The sequence below is a fragment of the Cajanus cajan genome, chromosome 1 (genome assembly GCF_000230855.2).
Source record: "Cajanus cajan strain Asha chromosome 1, NIPB_CcT2T_4, whole genome shotgun sequence".
In the NCBI taxonomy this organism is placed as follows: Eukaryota; Viridiplantae; Streptophyta; class Magnoliopsida; order Fabales; family Fabaceae; genus Cajanus; species Cajanus cajan.
This window is the reverse complement of record NC_138517.1, coordinates 3,497,194-3,520,437: the sequence shown is the minus strand read 5'-3', so window position 1 is coordinate 3,520,437 and position 23,244 is coordinate 3,497,194. Positions and strand designations below refer to the sequence as shown.

At 27.3% G+C, this 23,244-nt stretch overlaps 3 protein-coding genes across 4 annotated transcripts; 1 reads left to right on the top strand and 2 right to left on the bottom strand.

The window, feature by feature from the left end:
• The first annotated feature begins 1,004 nt into the window (after positions 1-1,004).
• LOC109797005 (cysteine-rich receptor-like protein kinase 44) lies at positions 1,005-5,551 on the top strand. Its single transcript, XM_020356885.3, has 5 exons — positions 1,005-1,387; positions 3,193-3,403; positions 3,665-3,902; positions 3,981-4,131; positions 5,043-5,551. Exons 1-5 carry the CDS (start codon positions 1,187-1,189, stop codon positions 5,403-5,405), a joined length of 1,164 nt encoding a protein of 387 aa, XP_020212474.1. The 5' UTR covers positions 1,005-1,186; the 3' UTR covers positions 5,406-5,551.
• Positions 5,552-10,981: 5,430 nt separating this feature from the next.
• On the bottom strand, positions 10,982-13,484 carry LOC109796882 (small ribosomal subunit protein eS7). 2 transcript variants are annotated; one of them, XM_020356725.3, is made up of 6 exons: positions 13,271-13,484; positions 12,479-12,561; positions 12,317-12,390; positions 12,111-12,234; positions 11,625-11,807; positions 10,982-11,277 (listed from the first exon to the last, which is right to left on the bottom strand). In XM_020356725.3, exons 1-6 carry the CDS (start codon positions 13,467-13,469, stop codon positions 11,158-11,160), a joined length of 783 nt encoding a protein of 260 aa, XP_020212314.3. In that variant the 5' UTR covers positions 13,470-13,484; the 3' UTR covers positions 10,982-11,157. The 2 variants fall into 2 exon arrangements, with proteins under 2 accessions (XP_020212314.3, XP_020212313.2); XM_020356724.3 differs by having other exon boundaries at positions 13,266-13,395.
• Positions 13,485-13,993: 509 nt separating this feature from the next.
• On the bottom strand, positions 13,994-16,017 carry LOC109796252 (transcription factor JAMYB). The gene is made up of 3 exons (XM_020355936.3): positions 15,581-16,017; positions 15,311-15,440; positions 13,994-15,020 (listed from the first exon to the last, which is right to left on the bottom strand). Exons 1-3 carry the CDS (start codon positions 15,741-15,743, stop codon positions 14,351-14,353), a joined length of 963 nt encoding a protein of 320 aa, XP_020211525.2. The 5' UTR covers positions 15,744-16,017; the 3' UTR covers positions 13,994-14,350.
• Between the last annotated feature and the right edge of the window lie 7,227 nt (positions 16,018-23,244).

The following is a 23,244-nucleotide window of genomic DNA, read 5'->3' as shown; positions in this document are numbered from 1 at the left end:
ATTTGAATAAATAAAAGAATTCCGAAGGACAAAAGAGAGCATTGCAGTGGCAGACTTGCAATATTCCAAACTTCTAATGTTCTGTTTGCCACGTTGAAGGATTACGTAAAGGAGGAGAGAAAGATTTTATCTTTCAATTCAAAAATAAAATTTGAACTTTTATTTTTAGAACTCACGATTAGAAGCAAAATTTCCTTTTTCTTCTCTTTTCACTTTCTCTTTAATTAACAAAAATACACAATTATTTATATTTACATTTCTTTCTATTTTATTTTATATCCTAACATATCATAATAGTTTATGTCATTAAGAAGGAATTAAATTTGAATAATATACTAAAAATTAAGTTTTACATTATATAAGTACTAGTAAGATCGAGCTATTTTATATTTATATATATTTTGTTTAAAATTAATAAAAGTTATAGTATACATATTATGTATAATTAAAAAAATAATCTTAAATAAAAGAGTCTAAAAGACAATAATTTTATATTATTTTTAAAAAATATGATAATGAGAAAAAAATTAATATATATAAATATATAAAAAAAAATGTAAAAATCAATGAAAAGTATATGGTTTATAATTATACTGGTGTAACTTTTACTAAGTATTACACCGTTTAATAATTTTACATTAAATATGAATTTTGTAAATCCAATCGTTAAATTGAAAGTTCATAACCCTTAGATTATATATATAAAATTTTATATTAATTCAATATAATTTTAAAATAATATTAAAATCTAATAATAATTAATAATTTATTTTTTAATATCTATTTTGATATATATTTTTTTTAATTATTTTTCTTATAGTAGTTTATTTTATAATATTATGATAATCTAATAATGATTACTAATTTTTAAATAAAATATAACATTAAAAAATATATTTTAAATATGAATTCGATGATAAAATTATTTTATTAATAGTAGAAATAAAAAATATAGTGTTTGAAAAGCATTTACATGGAAGCAAATGAGAATTAAGATGTTCCGATATAAAAGTAAAAGACTGAAGTGAAACGTAAGAGAGTGTAGGAGGTTGCGGAAGAAATCTGGTTTTGGTTTGGTGACAAAAACAACATTGAGGATCAACGCGAGATATTATGTTATGACCCGACAACAAAGTCAACCATACAGTCACCTCGGAAATCGCGCTTAACCAGGCTGTTCTCCTCCATGAGGTTTCTGGCCAGGTTGTGCCCCTGCTACTACAAGGCCGGCGCAGCCTCCGACCACGGCGCCGACCACCACGACGATCCCAACTGCCCCGACGACTCCTTCGACCTCATATTCGACCTCCACACTCTCCAACTTGCCACCAATTTCTTCTCCGACCTCAACCAGCTAGGTCATGGAGGCTTTGGTCCTGTCTTCAAGGTACCCTCCTTTTCAATTTTCAATACCTAATTACTTCATGTTTCTCCAATTTACTAAACTAAATACAACTCATATACCACATTACATCTTTTTAATTATAGGTTTATGTTAATTTAGACTTTCAAATTAGAATTTGGCTAGAAATCATTGAGTGAATTACATTGTTAGCTGATTAGGAATCCCCTAAATATGACTTGTAATCCCTGCGAGAATGTTTGATTCTAAAGTGAGAAGAGGAGTAAACAGATAGAAGAAGATGCCTAGAGGAATGAGATTTTAATGGAGAAAATATGAAAAGGGAAATAAAGGGTTAAAAAGAGGGGTGAGGGAGTGATTTCAATGTTAAGGTAGATAATTGTTTTTTGTTTTTCCTATGAAGAAGAATTTTAGAAATTAATTTACCTATATATATCTTTATAATTTTGAATTTCAAAACATAAGTAAAGATATATTATTATACTTTTTGTGTTAAGATAATGTTTCATCGGAAGAAACTATGTCCACAAATGTTGATTAATTTTTTGTTGTCAAAATATTAATAAAAAAATTAATTATTATACACCTGATATTTTAAATCTCTTCCAAATCTCCTAATATTAAAGGAAAGAATAAATTTAGACGAGGACAAATTTTGCTCTTTTATCCTTCTAAAAATTAACCAAACATCAAAATTTTATCAAAACTCCTATCTCTATTTCCCTTCAACAGTAAAAGTATGAAGCCGACCGATAATTGTATCATACGTGATATTATATGATTATAAGCTTATTAAAAAAAATTAGAACTTAAGAAGAATGTACCGAATAAATGTTACTATTAACTAATTATCACTCTACTTATAATTTTTAAAATCATTATTACTAAATTTTGACAATTTTATCAAAGTAACTTATGATTATAAGAAATCTTTCATTAAATTATACTTTTGTCCTTTATTTTATTTTTTAGATTTATTTTAGTCTTTTATTTGTTAAAATGTTCATTTTGATGTTTTTTCTTTTATAATTAGATTGATTTGATCCTTTTAAAATAATATTCATTTTTAATTTTACAACACGATTTTGAAAATTTTTTGATTAGGTTAAGATGTGATACTTATAACATCTTATTCACTTACATGAAAAAAAATGAAATTTAATTGATAAACAGTGAAAATTTTGTGAAAAATATATTCAGTGATCAACTAGAAAATAATATGAAATTAGATTTTTGAATTTTTTTATTGCATTTTAGACTTATTTTTATTCGATTTTCACCATATTTATCACATTTTTTAGTTTTAATTTTGTTGTATTCAATAATTTTCAAATAAGTAAATCTACTAGGACAACTTTAAGTCTTGAATTAATCAAAAAAGAATTCAAAATCATGTCCTAAAATTGAAAAATAATCATTATTTCAAAAGGATCAAATCAACTCAAATTTAATATATAAATGACCAAAATGAACATTTTAAAAAATAAAAGACTAAAATAAATCTTAAAAATAAGATAAAATATATATATATATATATATATATAATTTAACCAGAATCATTATAGTTTCAATTCATTCTATTTAAATTCTTAAAGTTATAAAAGTTTACTGACTACTAAATTGTCAAATATCAATCATTGACCCTCGCCATTTAATAAGTTTAGAAACAAATTTTATTTTATTTTTTATTTTAGGAAGTAAATTAATCGGTAAGTTGATGAATTATTCTAAAAATTTTACACATTAATTTCTAATTATACCATATATTGTTTTTAAGATTTGAGAAGCAGGGTTTATGCAATTAATTAAATTATGCACGCTTTGTGCAGGGATTGATGCCAAATGGTCAAGAAGTGGCGGTTAAGAAGCTGTCATTGCAATCAAGGCAAGGAATTAAAGAGTTCACCAATGAAGTCAAGCTATTACTCAAAATTCAACACAAGAACTTGGTTATATTACTGGGTTGTTGTGCAGAAGGGCCTGAAAAGATGCTTGTTTATGAGTATCTGTCTAACAAAAGCCTTGATCACTTTCTGTTTGGTATTGAAAATAGATGTTTATTAGGGCTCGTTTACTTGTCCCTTTAATTTTTGTTTTCATTTTCTGTTTTCACATTTTAATTACAAAATTGTTTTGGATGTTTCTTGTACAAATTTTTGAAAACGGGAAAAATATTGAAAACAAGGTGATAATTTTATAATTAAAAAGTGAAAACAGAAAGGGGACCTTACTTTTCCTCTGTTTTGTGGTTGTTTGTGGGCAGTGATTGATTGACAACAGTTATAACATGACGATTTTCAGATAAGAGAAGGTCTCCAATTTTGGACTGGGCAACACGATTTAGAATAGTTACAGGTGTGGCAAGAGGACTTCTCTACCTGCATGAAGAAGCCCCGGAAAGAATTATTCATAGGGACATTAAAGCTAGTAACATATTGCTGGATGACAAACTAAATCCAAAAATTTCAGACTTTGGCTTGGCAAGATTGTTTCCTGGGGAGGACACTCATGTGCAGACATTCAGGATTTCCGGTACACAGTGAGTAGATTCTTCCCTCCTTGTTGTTTGTTATTGAGGTTTAGGTATCCTTATACTTTTTATATTTGATGGATGCAGTGGTTACATGGCTCCTGAATATGCTTTGCGTGGATATCTATCTGTGAAGACAGATGTTTTCAGTTATGGAGTCCTGGTGTTGGAAATAGTTAGTGGAAGAAAAAACCATGTCTTGCACCTTGGTTCAGAAAAGGCAGATCTCTTGAGCTATGTAAGTTGATCAGATGGCACGCATGAATGCAAATTTTGTGTGGACAGATTGTGCTCGTGAACTAAGATTTTTGTCATGAATTAATGACCTGCTTCTGTAATATAAATTTTTTTACCAAGAAAAAATGCATATTTTCTACTTATGCTAGGGATTAATAAAATGGAAAAGTGATGGGTCACTAGAAATGATGCTGGTTCTTGATATTCTCTTGTATATGTTAAGGTTAGTGCCCCAACAGGCAGGCTTCTGAATAAAGTCTATGGCTGTGCCTGTACTTCTTCCACAAGTCTTGGTGTTACCTGAGGAGGTCAAAGCACACAAGTTCTAGTTGCAAATTAGATTCTCCACCCACACGGGTAAAGGTTAACATAGATCTAACCCTCCTACCTTAAACCCATAATAGTGGAGTTTTGTGCACTACGACACTCTAATGTTAAAATCTATTTCAGAGAAACCTGTTCACTAATTAGGGTATTTGAAGTATAGATAAAGGCAACGTGCAGGTGATAATGCTTACAATTTTTTTTCTTTACAAGTCACTGTTGTTGGTTACCAACTTTTATGACCTCATTGATGTTAATTTGTCAGCCAGTTTATGCCTTTCTTGGAATATGTACTTAAGTAGTAAGACTCTGTGATTGTTCATCTGCAACTATATGATTTGGTGTATGCCTTTGTAAGTGAACATGGTGAAGTTTTTGCGTTGAAGTGGCACCATAGAGCATCTTCCATATGAACTGGACAGTAAAACCTGCATTTTATGGAACGATATGCATATTACTCCCTATTAGTTGACTTATGTTGTCAAAGGGAGTTAACATGAATTTCAAACTACCACCGATACCAATCATTAAGCATAACATGTGACCATTTCTTTCACACTCGTTCATTTTCTTCACTGAATTTTGTAGGCATGGTCGCTATATCAAGGGGGTAAGATAATGGACTTAATTGACCCAACCCTTGGTAAATACAATGGTGATGAGGCAGCAATGTGCATTCAGCTAGGTTTGTTGTGTTGCCAAGCAAGCATAATTGAAAGACCTGACATGAATGCTGTTCATCTTATGCTCTCAAGTGATTCCTTCACTTTGCCAAGACCAGGTAAACCAGGAATTCAAGGTCGTGTTGGACGTTGGACTACAACCACAACTTCTGCTTTGACCAATACCAATGCTAGTAGTGCTACCAGGGCCTCAGGTGGTAGTAGTAGTTTTGTAGAGGATTATTCTAGAAATTCTATATCTACCTCTTCTTTTGATGAAGGCAGATGAGAAGACCTACATTCATATTGTATAGAGTGTAACTGAAGCTCACTATTTATTTAAGGGTATTTTTTTTTTTGTAATATCGTATTTATATCAGTAGAGAAATAGTTTGATGTATTTAACAAAGGATTGAGGCCTTTTTCTTTGCTGCATTATATTTTATTTAGATAAATTAATTCAAAATTTTTTAATTTTAAATTCTTAATTTAGATATAGTAATTTGATTTCTACCATGATAATATTGATTATATATATATATAAAAGAGAGAGAGGGATATTTTAAGATTAAATTTTATAAAAATAAATATTAACTAATTTCTAAATATTTAATAGTTTTAAAATTAATATTAAATAGTATTTAATAATTTAAAAAATATTTTGAATATTCAATAATTAAAAAAATATTAATATTTTTTTATATAGGTAAGATAAGAAAAATATTAAAAAAATTAAAATTCTTATTTTTCTTAGAGAATTTAACAAATGTTTGAATTTTAAATTTTTTCTATATTATCCATTCAAACAAATTATAAAAGATTTTTTTGAGTCGGATATTTTTGAATTCTAACTTTTTATTTGGCTATATATCAATTCTTTGAAAGCAAGCGTGATCATTTATTGAATCGTCTGACCCTTTAGTTGATTGTGACTATTGACTTGATCTCCAGTCGATTGGGATTCAACGACTGAATTCTTGTGCCACTATCAAAACATGGTTCAATTGGTATTCAATTACTTTTTGATAATAGACGAGACAAGGTGCTTGGATTTCCAGGTTCATATATTGTCACTGTTCAAGAACACTCCTTTGTTAATCTTCTCCTTGATAATTGATCTCCAAAACTCCCAAGATGATAATAGCTCAAATCCTTGCGCCGACTTGTGGGGAGGGTACCTGTAAAGATACTCTAACGCTCAAGTAAATATTCGGTTCAAAGTAATAAATATTAAATGATCATACCTTCTTTTTGTCCCATTAATGCTTTGTATTTATAATAATGTATTTGGGTCAAATGGGCTTTTTGGATTAAGAGGTTATTAATTTGAGTTTTATATTATAATTTAGGCTGATGTGGATTTTTATTATTTAGCTAAGATTAAGAGGAATGGTGTTTCTTTTGGCGGGAAACAAGTTGGCCTCTCACGTGGTACCCCTTTGGATTATGATCTGGCTGAGGGGTACTCAGCTCCCATGATTCTCGGGTTGGTATTCGGGCCTTATGGTCTGTTCCACGGTGGTTGGACCACTCGGGCTATGCCAAAGCTGAGAGGGTGTTCGGTTTAATTAGGGACTGATTGGGCCATTGGTAAATCCAGAGATGAGGAGGTGCTTGGGTTAACTGGAGGCCGAAGGGTACCAGTACATATATGATAATAGTTATAATAATATGACTTGTGGGATTATTGATGATAATAAGTAACATTTGAAGTCACTGTCTCCAATGTTGTGGGTTGGAAGACAAAAAAAATATTCAGATTTTTTTTTTTTTCATAAAACATAGTTAAACAAACCTGAACTAATGATCTTTATGTTGAGTTTTACACATTTACTTGTTAAAGAAACATTGGTTTCATTTTTCCAGGCCTAAATTGTCCCCAACTAGTTATGGTGCACTTTTAGCTTCTACAACAATAATGGTGATAAATAAAACGTTTTTATGTACAAATATTCTAAAACATTCACATATTTATTAATAAATAAAAAACCTAATTTTACTTAAAATATACTTTTTATATATATATAAAAAAATATTTCTTCTGTTCATAATTAAATACATGCAAATATAAATTCTACATGCACATAGGCGTCTTTTTTTTGTGCAAATTGAAATTGTTAGTTTTGCTTGCATAAATTAAAATTTGATAATTGAATTTTCTGCTAAAAAAATGGGACAAAATGAAGTGAAGCATCAATGTCAAAAGAATTTATATATAAAAAAAAAAAAAAAAAAAATCTCCTCATGATAATGTAATTTGAATTTTTTCTGGCTCCTTGATTATTTCCTAGACACCCGTCAGGGTTGGCACCGGATGGTGGATATAAAGACTAATAGAGGTAATACAAACAAAATTTCAAAGAAAATTGGAAACAATACTTGTGAAAACTTCAACCAGACTTATTCAAATCGAGGATTAACTTGTAATTAATAGAAAGAAAAGAGTTGTCTCTAACATATTGTTGACTCAGTATATTGGGAATGTTCAACATTTATCATAACATCACCACACTCTAGCACTTGAAGGTTCTTTGAAAAAGTTTGGGTTACTCACAACCTTGTCAGATACACGTCTTTCAAATTTTGTATAAGACAACGTTGTTATTTTTGCTATGATTGTTGTTAAACATGAACATTCTTTATAACATCACCACATTCTAGACAGTTGGAAGTTCTTTGGAGATGTTTGGGTGACTCACAACCTTGTCAAATATACATTTCTTTCAAATTTTGTGTAAGGCAACAATGTTATTTTTGCTAGGATTGTTATCAAATATTAAGGTTGACCTATAGGAAATATAAGAAAAGACTATTATGATCAAGTAAATGGAATGATTCCTTGACTAAAATTATAGAATATTTAATAAAATAATTGGATAATATCAATTGATATAATGAGTTATTATGAATGTTAATTAAATTGTGTCACAACAAGAGAATCGACTTCATTGATTGTTTCTTAATTGTCTCTTTCTTCAACCATATTTTACATGAATATGTTAAGTTAGTTAGGGCTTAAAGAGAGATTTGAGTTCTTTTGAATGATTAATGGGTTTAGTGTATACATGTGCAAGTGAGTAAGCATGTTTACATGAATGCATAATGGTGTTGAGTGTTGTTTATATATGTCAAGTTTAGGTTCAATTAAAATTATATGTTATATATGAATAAAATATTATACTTATTTCGATGGATGAAATATATGAAGGAAATGTGATACATGTATAAGTTATATGAATACAATAAAATATGTATGTCTATGTGTTACATTTATGTATTATGTGAACGAAATATGTGTAAGAATTAAATAAATAAAAATGTCATCAATATTTATGTATGCATGTTGAAACTTAGGTCTCCTTTAATCGAAAAGATGACCTAAGAGTAATATAGATAAATGTATATATATATATATATATATATATATATATATATATATATATATATATATGAATGTACATATGGATCTTAAAAAATGGTAAAAAAAAACCATTAGACACATTATGTTTTTTTTATATATAACAAAATTTGTATGAAAATATGTGACAATAAAATCTTGTAAATGTTTTAATTAATGTTAAAAGGTTTAACTGCACTTTGTGCCTTCGAACTTTTACTTTATGACAAATTTTTGTCTCAATTTTTTTCTCACAAATAATGTCCAAACTTTTAAATTTTGACAATTTTTGTCCATATTTCAGTTATTAGTCAAAATACAATGTTAAGTCGAACGTCTAATATAGATAAACTTGATGACTTCGCATGTCTATGAGAAACTTGATTGCATTTTGTGCCTCCAAACTTTTGATTTTTGGTGAATTTTGCCCCCAAGTAATTTTTCTTACAATTTATACCTCAAACTTTTAAATTTTGGTGATTTATATCCTCTCATTAATTTCCGTCACAATACTAATGGAATATTCATCATAAAATGTCTTTGTAAGACTTTTATGGTTAATTATTTAAGATACTTGTAGAAAAGGATTAGATGTAAATTAAATTTAATCTAATGTCATGTAAATGATGATTTGACTTAATATAATTGTATCATTTTTTTAGAATTATATTTAAGCATATATCCAACTACCTAATCATCAATTTTTACATTTATGAAAATGGGTAGTGTTAGTGTAAGTTTAACTTAAATATATTTTTACACTTAAAAAAAGTGTTAAATCGTATGTATATACTCCATAATTTTGTAATTACAGGTTTCGTGATTGGAATGAGTATACTAATCCACTAGTATCACCATAATATACTTACATTAGTATTTTCAAAACAATTGACAACACAGCTAAATTGATCAAATCTAATTTTGAGAGCATATATCGCAAAAAAAAAATAACTTGAAGTTAAAATTTCTCAAAAAAAAAACATTTAAATGGATAAAAAGTTAGTAAGATCGTATATAGAAATAAACAAAGAGGATTGTACTTTGGGAATTGAAGTAGTTGAGAAAAATAGATTAAAAAAACACACTTGAAGGAACAAACAATAGATATAATATCTAATTGAGAGTGAAAAAACTGAGAAAACTCTTCAAGTTATGTATTCCGTTTTATAATAAACAAATATTTTAAATATATTTTTAGTCTCTTAAATTTAAGATAAATTTATTTTTAATTTCTTAAATTTAAAATTAACCTTTTTAACTTCTATAATTTAAAAAAAATTTAATTTTTATACTCAAATTTTTTTTAAAAAAACCTATAAAATAATATCATATAAAATCTACCTAATAATATTATTATAAGTAAAATCAACACATAACCATATCGAATTATTACTTTCAAATATTTTATTAATAATTTGAAAGACAAATAAAATATTTAAAAGTTACAAGGATTAAGTAATTTTAAATTAGAGAAATCAAAAATAAATTTCCCTTTAAACTTAATGAAATATAACTTTTGTGATAAAATACACATTATTAATTTTTTTAAAATAAAAACCTCAAAAATATACACTTAATCATAATTGTATATTACATTTTATTAAGCTACACTTAGATTACCACACTTGATACACATCAATATCATGAAAAATTGCCCTAACCATTCCTAAAGCACACCTTCTCCCCTAGTCTTTAAGTGAACACTAATCTCTTTTCATTATTTATAAAAGTGGCACATATAACCCCTTATATATGACACAATTGAACACAATTAAAATATAAATTATTAATGCAAATACAAATAATAGAATGAAAATTAATCTCTTTTTTTAATTTTAACTCCCAAATTATATTCTAAATATATATCAACTTCAACAAACAATTTCAAAAAAAATGAGTTAAGTTATTATTTTCAAAATTGAAGAACAATAAAAAAATTCATAAAGAAAATAAAAAAATTATACATAATTCAAAAATTAAAGATAGACAAATACATGATTGACAAAACATGAGAAGATAAATAAGTGATTTGTAAAAACTAGAAAAGAGATATGTGTCGTTTAAGTATCAGAGCAAGTGAGTGCAACTTCTCATTTTATATTGTTTTATTTAAAATTTAATACAATATAACCCATCAAAATTATAAGATACCAACCACCTTCATACTTTAGTTTTAAGTGAATAAAACTCACTCGAAAAACTACCACCAATGAATAAAAGCGGGATTCTGACAGCATATTTGCTTACAAAATTAGAGTGCATTCCTTCAATAAGAGTATAGTAATGTTGATCTGTTTCCAAAAGTGTCCTCAGTATGCATTTTGAACAACAGCTAAAGCAATATCTCATGCAATTTTATACCTAAATCCTATTTCTTTCCATTTCACCCTTAGCTTCCATTTTTTTCACGGTATCCAATAAGCAATGCATTTTCGCTGCCATTCAAGAACAAAATACTGCAAAAAATCTTATAAAAAGGGGAATCATTTGGATGTTATAAGAAAATATATCAAATTCTACATTGATAAACCAGGACACAGTTTCCTAAAACTCCCTAAAGGAAATCCGGAATAAAAGCCAACTTAACAAGACCAGCATCCACCATATGTAATTCAGGAACAAATTCAAAGCTTATAAATAGAACCTATGCCTCGGTAGTAGGATACTCAAACACAACATCTTTGCCAGAAAATTTCCTGTATACTGCAGCAAAAGTCTCCAACTTGTACTCGGTGTTGTTTCGCTCCTTGGGGTCCAAAAAGACCTGTCAAGACAAACACAAGAATTCACTTAAAATAAAGACAAATCCTAACCATGGCCCCCTAAGGAAAAATAATTTCTGTCAAAGACACAACAAAATGTATATTATTTAGTGATTTAGAAACATTTAACAAGGTGTATTAAATGTTCCTCAACGAGTGCTCAGCCTGATGATTTCTTTCAAATTTTGAACAGATGGCTTTCTCACACAAGTTTAAGCATAGTATTAATTTCTAAGCATTACATGCATATGCTCATTAGCTTGGTTAAATAGAGATGTTTAATTCAGATCTCGGTAGTTGATTGAGCTAAATAAGAATTTCATAAGTTCTTTGGCTATATAATATTTACCTTCATAATCTTGGCACCATCAATTCTATATCTAACACGCTTTCCAACAATCTCAGCAGGCAATACAATATCCTCGAGCATTGCCTCATGCACAGCAGTGAGTGTCCGACTGCGGGGACGCTGAACGGCAGAACCTTTCTTTGGTGGCCTTAATATCCTACGGGTGGCAATCAGGACTACATCCTACAAGTTTAAGAGTAATTAAAATATAACAATATGAAGCACCACACTTCAAAACAATACATGAATTGTAGGAGCCTGGAATAGGGAAACAACACCCATAGCTAAAATTATTATGTCATCAATGTACTACATAGCGACTTGCTTAATTCATAAGCTTAATTAATGATTAAACCATTGTATAAAAAATAAAAGCAACTCAAGAGACCTTGGAGATTGCGAGATTGAAAAGAATAGAAAGTGAAAGAATATTGATAATAGATGCTAATAAGAATAATTTCCAATATGATAAGACTGTACACCTACCTTTCCACTAAATTTTTTCTCTAGTTCTCTCACAAGCCTGACATGAATCTTCCGAAATCCTTTCCTTAATCTGTAGGGAAAATGGATAACCACAGCCTTGCGGTTCCCAGCAACATCAATTTGGCTGTAGATCACAAAAATGATAGTCAAGAGACAACCAAAATCTCATTATCTTCACACAAGCGACCATTAAAACAAATTCTTACACTGCTGAATTTATGTATAAATCTTTCAAATCACTTTTCAGCTCATTGTTGGTATTTTCTAGATCAAACAATGCCTGCAACAACAAATTTTATTTCATCATTGCACTTGAAACTGACTAGCAGCTACAGCCTACAGCAACAGTTTTTAGAAACAAAATAAACCTGTCCAACTGATTCCTCAAATTCAGTTGGCTCAACATCCTTGTCTTTGTGGATTTTCTTCCTTGATGTGTACATCTTGACAACTGTAAACGAAGAATGAATTAGGTGAATGCCGTAGCTTATGTTTCAAAAATTAAAATAAAAGTTCAATATGCAAACATCTAACAGCAAGCACAGCCTAATCATCAAGTGAATTTTAATTGAAATAATATCACAAACACCACATTGATACTAAAGATAATCATGACCAGACCATCAATTCCTAGTTACATCTCCCATCATTTTCACCAACAAACTGTGATGATTACTGAACATATTCAGCATGAATAAGCCAAATATTCTCAGCATTGTCAAGATAACAACAACCCGAGCAATACAACAATCTTACATTCTTCTCATTAGAGTCATTTGCTGACAATAAAATTCAAATATTAGTTTGAAAGTTCAATTACATGCTTATCCCATTTGAACACTATATAATGGGGTCAAAGATGAAAACCCATTTATGAATAGAACAATGCTAAGAGAAATATAGAAAGAAAACATACTTACAAAACCTAACAGTGTGATTCAAAGAATACAACTAAAAAAAACAAAACCCTTTTTTCTAGAGCAAATTCCTCACAATCCCAACAAAAACAAAGCACAACCATCGATTGAAATTTCATTGCACAAATGAACAATTCCTCACGGAACCTAAAAATGAGAACTTTTGATCCGTTTTCCGTCGATTTTGGTTAAGAAGTTGCAGAGTACCTCAAATCCTAAAAGGGTGTCAGGATCTTACCTCACCCCGGGAAGATGAAAGCCGCCGAGAGCCGCTGCAAAAGAGTGGATCCTTGCTCTGTTTTCGCGGCAGTGAAACCCTAATGTGTTGGATTAAATTTGGTTTATAAAGATTAAATAAACGATTCGGATTGGCTGGGTGGTACACATGGACGGCTCCGATTCTGTGAGAAAAATCATGTATCCTGACCGTTGGATTAACCATTTTTTCTTTTTTTTTTTAGTATGTTTATTTAAATCAAAATAAAGTTTTTTTTTTATGAAATTAGGGCAAGCCATGCCAAATGTCGTACTCTACATGTATGAATTTTTATTTACTTTTTCGTTCTATCACACATATTGTATAGTTGAATTTTCATTAGATTATTTAAAATCATATTAAAATATTAGTTAAAATAATTTTGGATAAATATCTATTGGTATAATTTTATGTTGTGAAATTATTTTTAGATATAAAATTAATTTTGAGTTTAAATAATTTTAACTGATTTTTGTGTTGGATAAAAAATTATATTTCATTTTTTCACTATTAATTTGCTTTAAATTAAAAATATTTAAATATAAATCACTTTACTTCAAAATCAATTTTAATTACAAATAACTTTATAAATTTTTTATTCCAATTTTTATAAACACTCACCGAATGGCTGCACTCTGAATTATAAAAAAAAAATGTCACTAAAAATAGTAAATGGAGCCTAATCACTGAAAATAAGTGAAAATATATTCTTACAGTCCAAGTGATAAAAAGGGTTACTTTGAAATATTCATGAAATCTTACAATAAGGTGAGAATCAAGTTCAAGTCTTGACTCTACAAAATCAGCTGAAAGTCCACATTTATGAAGTTTATGAAATCTTTGTTAGCTTTATGGTTTTACAGTAAAATTTCCACATTCATATTATAACATCAGAGAAACAAACAACTGCAGATAGATGTCTAAGTGTACTATAACTCATAAAATTACTCATTAAATTTATATTGTTAGCTAAGCTAATCAGCGATCCATTATCTAATTAATAACAATATATATAATAAAAGATAGTTTGTGATTGGTTCTAAAAGGATAGTCTAAAATCAAAATCTTCATCTTTGTGTGTTCCTAAAGTGCCATAATTCATCCATGCTCCATGCGCTACGTGCAAATTCCTTGTTTGGCCAACTGGTTTGTGATATTCGGCAATCAATCATTGGGAGTTTCAGATCCTCAGCAACCATTGTGGTTGTGGTTGTCAAGTCGAAGGCATCCATGCCATATTCATTATTGTTATTTATGCAATAACCATCATGTGAAAAGATGCCAAAGTCAGAACTATCCAAGGCCTGAAATTGACTAGTAGTGTATTCCAAAGGCTGATCCATATTTAGGATATTCACTGATTCTGAAGAGGAAATGCTTGAACCATTGTTGTGTTCAGAGTCTGAGTACAAACAATTGGGGCCTCCTTCATTCACACAAGTTCCCTGGCAAGTGATTTGTGTTGTTGGTGTTGTTCCAATCTCAAATGAGGAATAGTGACAACCACCCTCAAAAGGCAAGGGTATTGCTTGGTCTTGGATTGACATGGCTGAAGAAGATGATTCTTGTGCTTTATGAAGATATCTTGTCATCTTTAGACCCTTGACAAATTCTACAAATTCTGTTCTATCTGTGTCAAATTTCATATATCTTGATTGTTTTTGAATCCTTGTTCTCCAATAGTTCTTGATTTCGTTATCTGTTCTGCCAGGCAGCTGTTGTGCAATTTTTGACCACCTGCATACAACAATCACAAAGAGGCAATAATTATCCAAAGGAACGATGTTATGTTATTATTCTAGAATTGACTAGAAATTGATAGTGGCCAGGTTTCTTTCTTTCCCAAGAATCAAAATCTAATGAATTAGCATACTTTTACCAAAAGTCTGTTTGAATATAAATTATAAGTACTTTTAAGAGTTTTCTATCAAAAAGTTTCTTATTTTCGATAGAGAAACTCTAAAAAAAATTATAATTTCTTATATCCAAACAAGTGTTAAGACAAGTAATTATTATCAGATATGCACCTGTTGCCCCACTTTGAGTGGAGTTCAAAAATCAAAAGCTGCTCTTCTTTGGTTAAATTTCCTCTCTTAACATCTGGCTTTAGATAATTTAGCCACCTTAATCTGCAACTCTTTCCTGATCTCCTTAATCCTTCAGATAATTTAGCCATCACATAAGATAAAGCAAATAATCAGAATTAGCATAAAAAAATGGTTTAAAAATAATATAAAATTACCAAATATTGTATCACCAACAAGATTTTTTTTTTGTTTTAGCTATTCTTGGATTACCTGAATATATAGCAAGCAAATTCCATCTCCCCTCCCCGTGATTGGCAATGTAATTAATGAGAAGATCATCCTCTTCAACACTCCATGGCCCTCTTCTAAGTTCATTATCATCTTCACATGAATAGATGATGCTCTTTGGAGAAGTAGACATGTCTAGTCTCATTGATCAAATCTCAAAACACCATGCATATATATGCAGAAGCGACTTACAATTTATAATGAGTATGAAAATTTGCCTACGCAAGATAAATAATAATAAGTACAAATGGTTTGAATAGCTCCTAACAGTGCAACATTTTTTTGGGAGATTTTTGTCAACGTGAACAATATGAACTCTGTTGCTTTTTCTAAAGACAGAAAAAAGCCTACTGCTGTTATAAATTCCATATCATGGCCTCCATTTACTTTTCATGGTCTCTGACCCATGAAACAATAAAAGGTGGATAGGTTCATTGCTTAGCATCTTACCTCGTTTCTAGAAGAATAAAACACTAGAGTTTATTAATATATAGTCATTAGTCACATTATTCGATCACAGGAGCCAAAGGTTATAAGCCAAGATCTGGAACTTGTCTAAGTTATTTATGTCAAAGAACAAATTCACTTGAATTGTACTCCATATTAATATTTTAATCACTTTATACATTGATATGCTGCTTATTGCACCAAGGGACAAGGAGTATGATCCCTTTATTAAGGTTCGTGATTCGAGTCTTAATAAAAATAAGGGTTAAGGAATAGTCTTCTGTAAATCAGTCTGCAGTTCAAAGTGACATCCAAATATAGATATTAAAGGGATCTTAAACCAATGTAATATTTTTATAAGAGCAGCAAGGTTAGGAAATGCAACAATTATATAATCTCCTTTTAGTTATTAAATGACATCATCAAATTAATTAAAATATATAAATAGAAAACAATCTTCACATCATAAATTGATTTTATAATATTAAATTATGTTTAAACTTATATAAATACTTTAAATTAATATTATAATTTATTCTAATAATTATTAATTGTTATTGATCATTTATTATCGAATTGTTATCGGATTGTTCACAGATGTCAAGTCCATTCTAAAATTGTACATGATGGTGTTGTTGCATTCCAAAACCAACCAAACAATGAGTGAGACTTAAAACAAAATTTGAAAGAGATATTTATACTTTTAATAAGATAGTTGTATTTGAATTTATTTATTAATATAATAGTGGTGTTGTTGTCGTGAGTCAATTTAACAATGAGTGAGACCTAAAACAAAATTTGAAAAAGATTTTTATATTTTTAATGAGAGGGATGTATATAGAGTTTTTTCTTTTTTTTTTACTAATATATGTGGATTTTATACTTTATAAAAACTAATGACAAATAATTTTTTGCTGTTGGATCTAAAATTTAAGTTTTAGTAGTTTTTATTCCTGAATTTACACTTTGTTGCAATGGTTTTATGTGTTTGTAACTTTGCAAGTATCAACTTAATCGTTAAGAATTCATTTTTAAGTGATTTTATGCATTTGTAAGGATGGAGTGTTTGTTTGTTTGTTTTAAGGGTTGTGTATCGAGTTAACACAGGTGTGAAAGCAAATAAACTAGTGAATTATCTACTACAATAATGTGATTATGACCATTATAACAAAAGATTTGCATTATTGCAGAAAACAAAACTCGTCTCAAAAGTAAGCGCAGTCTTTATATGTGTAATGAGTGTAATTTTCATCAATTAAGTATAAAATAGATTTTTGCACTATCATTTAATTATGACAAAAATCTATAATTTTTCTATATAATAATACATAATTAAATAATAGTGCAAAACATTTTTATTCGATCCATATAATCATTCTAGGTTCAAATTATATTGCTTTCATTGTAATTCCGTTGATAAAAAAAGAAAGGTTTTTATTCATGGGATTAAAAAAATTATTTCTTACAAATTCTTAATGCTATTTCTTAAAAATTGTATGTTACAAATTATTTCCATACAAATTTTATTTTATTTTTTTGCTATACCTTAAAAACGAAAAGTTTCCAACTTCGCCAAAAACTTTCTTCTTCAAAAAGGGTGATGTTTTTTTATGTGGCATGGCCAAATGGCAAGATTGTTTCATGGAATATTTACAAGCAGAAGTTTGTATGAAAAGAAAAGATGGTTGATTTTTTTCATTTTAAATTGAAAGAGTTATAAAATATTTTTAAAAAAAATGACTGAGAAATTATTGAAAACTTTTAGAATTTTCTATGGCGTGAACGACCACATGCATCATCAAAATCAAAATTGTAGAAAGTTATACGCGGTTTTATTAATGCGCAGTTATTCATGTAGAAGACTTTCGTTAAGCGTGTTAAAGTTGTAAAAAAAGAAAACAATGAACATGGAAGTAGAAAATAAGTTAAAAGATAAAAGATGTGATTTGACCATTGTAAGATTAATAAACAGCATTACAACATTGAAGACCTAATTAGAAAAACCGTAATTATAAATGATTAAAAAAATTGACTAGTTTTTTTCAATCTTTAAATTTGAGTGGTTATAAATGATAAATTAATCCCCTTCTTTTTGCAAAATATTAAATTAAATATTTATATTATTTAGGTTTAATTCCATTTTTATTTCTCTAAATATTACACCTTTGCTATTTTGATCCATAGAGTTCTAATGGATGAATTTTAATTTTTTAAGTATCTCAATTATAAAATTTCAGTTTTTCAAATATCGTAATTACACAGATTTTTACTTATCTAAATTACATATATTAATAATTTTAGTAATAATAAATATATATCATTTAATATATGAATTAAAATCATGATATATGTAAATTAAATAGACAAAAAATTGTATAATTATAATACTTAAGGGATTAAAATTACATAATTACAATGTACTTGATAAACTTAAATTGTTTAATTAAATAGGTATAAATTTTTATAAATGCAGAACTTGAAAGACTACATAATTGCAATACTTGAGCACTAAAATTGCTTACTAAAAATTGAGGGACCCAAATTACACAATAACAATATTTGAGGGATTATAATTGGTTAATTAATATTTGAAAGACTAAAATCGCACATTTGTTATAGTTCAAGAACCAAAAACTCATTTTAAGTCTCAAGGTTAAAATATATTTTTTAATTTCTATAATTTCACTTACTTTACCTTTTAATCTCTATAGTTTAAAATTGACTTTTTTAATTTTTATACTTATTTTTATTAATCATTTTTAGTCCTTATAATTTAAGATAAATCTTTTTAGTCCTTATACTTATAATTTTTTAATCTTTAGTCCTTGGCATTAATTTTTTTTTTTAACTTTGTTTCTTTCATGTTGACATAACATATGTATTAATTCCAAATTTATGTGTATTTGATATTGATTTTTTTTGTTAAAGTTACTCTAACTTAGGTGTCTCAATATTCTTTCTCTTATTTCTACCATCACCTACGACGCCTATTATTGAAATGTTATTCTTTTTCTTTTTTTACGCTCATAAAGTTAAAGACTTCTATCACATTAACACAAAATAAATAATGTTACAAAAAAATTGACAATAAAGACTAAAAAGATATATATATATATATATATATATATATATATATGTATGTATGTATGTATGTATGCAGGTATAGAGACTAAAAAGATCTATTTTAAAATATAGAGAATGAAAGAGATTGAAAAAAATAAATTTAAAGACTAAAAATATTTATTTTAAACTATATAAACTAAAAGGTAAAGGAAGTGAGGTTATAAGGACTAAAAAATTATTTTAACCTTTACACAACTTAAAGGTATAATTTATTACTAAAAAAAAACTATTTCTCATTAAAAAAAATAATTAAATGTAGTCGAAATTTTTTTAAGCAATGCCATTTTTTTTTCTTTTTGTCCTTTTTATCTTCTATGTTTTTTTAAGTAGTATTTTAGATTCTACAATGTATAAGATACTTGTTTATTTTATGTAATTAAATTTATAATATAATAAATATTTAAAAATATAAATAATATTTTAGATTTATAATAAATGATTATATTGTGATATATAAATATTTTTAACTATTTATAATTTTTATTAAAAATTGTTGAAATTCAATTTAAAAATGAAAATAAAAATGATATATTCAAAGAGATTGAAACTATTAAGGTTAGTTAAGTGTTCGGAGATCATGATAGATGCATAAAATTTAGATTTAATATTCATTATTATCATTGTACATTTTTTAATTGATCATAAATAAAATAAGATATTAAAATTTATTTAAGTAAAAAAAATCACTAAAGATGATCAGATTTTTCCACAAAGTGCACCAATAACATAATTTTTTTAAAATAAAATAGACATGTTTATTAAGTGTGTTATTAAACACAAACAAACCAAAATGAATTGATTCTTTGTAAAGGGATTTTGTAACTAGCTTTGCAAGAACAGTCTTTTAATTTTTAAAATATTGAATAAAATTTGAATCTTTAAAATCAAATTTTGCATAGAGTTTTCTTCTATACAAATATTTTAACTAGTGTTTTAGCATGTACAATATATAAATTAAATGTTTATTATACATAATTAAATTTTAAAATAAATTATATATATATTATAATTAAATATATAAATTAAATTTTAAATTCATGATAAATAATTTATATTGTAATATAATATTTTTTTATTAATAATTTATTATAAAAAATATTAAAATTTAACTTAAAATATGAATAAGTAGATATTTTTAATATATATAAATTATATTTTAATTTTATGATAAATAATTTATATTATAAATAAAATTATTTTTTATATACTGATAATTTATTATAAAATAAAATTTAATTCATAAATAATTATGATAAATAAAAATTAAATTAAGTATGAAGTGAAAAAAAATCCTAAAAACTCTCACAATAAAAAAAAGTTTCTAAAAATATTCTCACATAGGATAGTTATTTGTATTTTATATATAAAGATTGATTTTATTACAAAATAATATTATTTTATTTATTGATAATTTATTTTAAATATTTAAATTTAATTAATAAATAATTATAATAAATAAAATTGAATTAAATAAATATTTAATTTTTTTATAAAAAAATTAAAAACATTCTCATATAAAATAAATGTTTATATTTAATATATCTAAAAATACTTTCATATAAAATAAATGTATATATTTAATATATAAGGGTTGATTTATTAAATGAATGGAAGTGTGAGATTTTTTGGGAAGGTTATCTCTGTGGCTTAGATGGAAACGGAAAATAGCATAAATAGTTTCAAATGAAAACGTGTTGTTATTGTTGTTGCAGTGATGTGGGGCGGCATTGAAACACTGCTAGGAGGAATCTTACAACTCACCCACAGTGTTTTTTCTTGGTTGTCAATTGTCCCATTATGTCTGCATTCGTATAAGAATAAATTCAATGTGCTTCTCCTTTCTCAATATTTTAAATTTTCCATCGGCTTCTCCATGAAACTCATAAACAATAGGAATAGTCAGCTACAGTATTCATTCTACTATTGCTGTATTTGACTTCTAATGCACATCTTTAACTTTCTTGCACAACTAAGAGGGTCATATAAATGGTGGCTCCTAGATCACTTTTTCTCAATCAACTTGGTTGAATAATCAATGAAAAAAAATGTGAAATAACTTGGTGTAATGTTATTAAATTGGATTTTGTTTTGGAGTTCATTGTGGCATATATATCTTTTTCAATAATGAAAAAATAAAAAATGAAAATTTATGTTGTATATTTGGAAAAAGTGACAAAATTATACTTTTTATCTTTTATCTTATTCGTTAAATTCATTTTCGTCTATTATATTTTAAAATGTTCATTATGATTATTTATTTTTTAAATTTGGACCAATTCAGTATTTCTAAATAATGATTATTTTTAATTTTAAGACGTGATTTTAGATTATTTTATGACTGATTCAAGACTTAAAATTCGTCTTATTATATTCATTTATATGAAAATTGTTGAAGATAACTAAAGTTGAAATAAAAAAAATTCAAACATGGTGAAAAATAAATAAAAATAAGTCTAAAATAATAATTAAAAATTTTAAAATTATAATTTTATACTATTTTCTAGTCATTTACGAGATATGTTTCGCACGTTTTTTATTTTGTTATAGCTCTCATGAGTTCAAACGTCAATTGAATTTTATATTTTTATATAGTTAAATTTATGGTTACAAGTTTCATGTTTCGAATAAGTTAAAAATTAATTCAAAATTATATCGCAAAATAAAAAATATTGTTCTTTTAAAATGATCAAATTGATCTAAATATAAAAGACAAATTACCATAATAAATATTTTAATAAATAAAAAATAAAAATAAATCTAAAAAGTAAAATAAAAAGTCAAGAGTATAATTTAGAAGAAAAAAAAAACAAATCTCCTCTATAAATATATGTTGAATCTTTATATAATTAAAAGTGTGTTTGAATATATGTTAGGACCCTTTTAAATGGAAGTTTAATTTCACACACTCTTATACACAAACCTAAAAGGGAAAGTAAAAAATGGATCAGTATTACATTGAGTTGAAAGTTTCCAAACACACCTTATTGTTAATCTCTTTCATATATGAATCTACCTAATTCAAAAGTCAAGAACTTATATTAGTATCTCGTTTTTCATTCAAATATGGGTTTAATTCACTCTCTATATTTTGAGGAATATTTACCATCTAAACAAAGGGAAAAAACGGATTATTTATCTAAAAAAAGTCGTGTTTGGTATCGTATTAATTATTCCTTGAACGTGAATCAATAGAAGTCAAGTCGTTTTTCATGCTTTTATTTTCTTCTTCTTGTTGACAAGAAAATACACTTTAATTTGATGTGGATCAGCAATGCTGAAATAAACACACAGTAAATCTTTTATAACTTGATTCTATTGTAATCGGAATTTAAAATATAAGCTATTGATTCTATTCCAATACTCAATTGTTCTGCCGAATATGTGATTGAAATAATCTTGGCGTGGGATAGAACCATAGAGCACAAAAGATAGCTAGCTAGTAGCTAGCAAAGATCAAATCTACAACATAACATTTTCATTTTGTCAATGTATAAATCTCTAAGTTTCAATTAGGTAGCTCATGGATATGGATGTCGAAAAGGAGACATTAGATTAGACAGGTTGAGTGACAAAGTTGTACAAGTACTTACATGAAATGAACTCCACAATGTATGGGAGAAAATAAATTAATTTGACCTTCATCAAACGAGGCCTATATTTGATGCCCCAACATTAAAAAGTAACTATGGTTGTAGGATCTAGGTAACTATTTTGCCTTGGTATGGTAATAATAACTAGTTTCTACTCATTTCCAATTTGTCCTATAAGATGTAAAATTAAAAGCCCGGCCCATTCTCCTTTTTGGCTCAAGCTAATTTCCAAATTAATTAATCTTGTAATTAATTACATCTTTTTTCTTCTTCTTTGCAACTTGTCTTGCAATAATGCATTTGTAATGTTGGTGATTGTGACATGAAGCAAGCATGAAATTAGCACAGTAGAATCGTCAAGCAGGCATGATCCATTACACAAGAATTTTGTTCTCAAAAGTCAGACCAAGAAGCAGAGGCCGTATAGTATATGAGAGTGATTCGGGTTGAGAATGAGGATAATGACATTGTGGTCACAAAGATAAT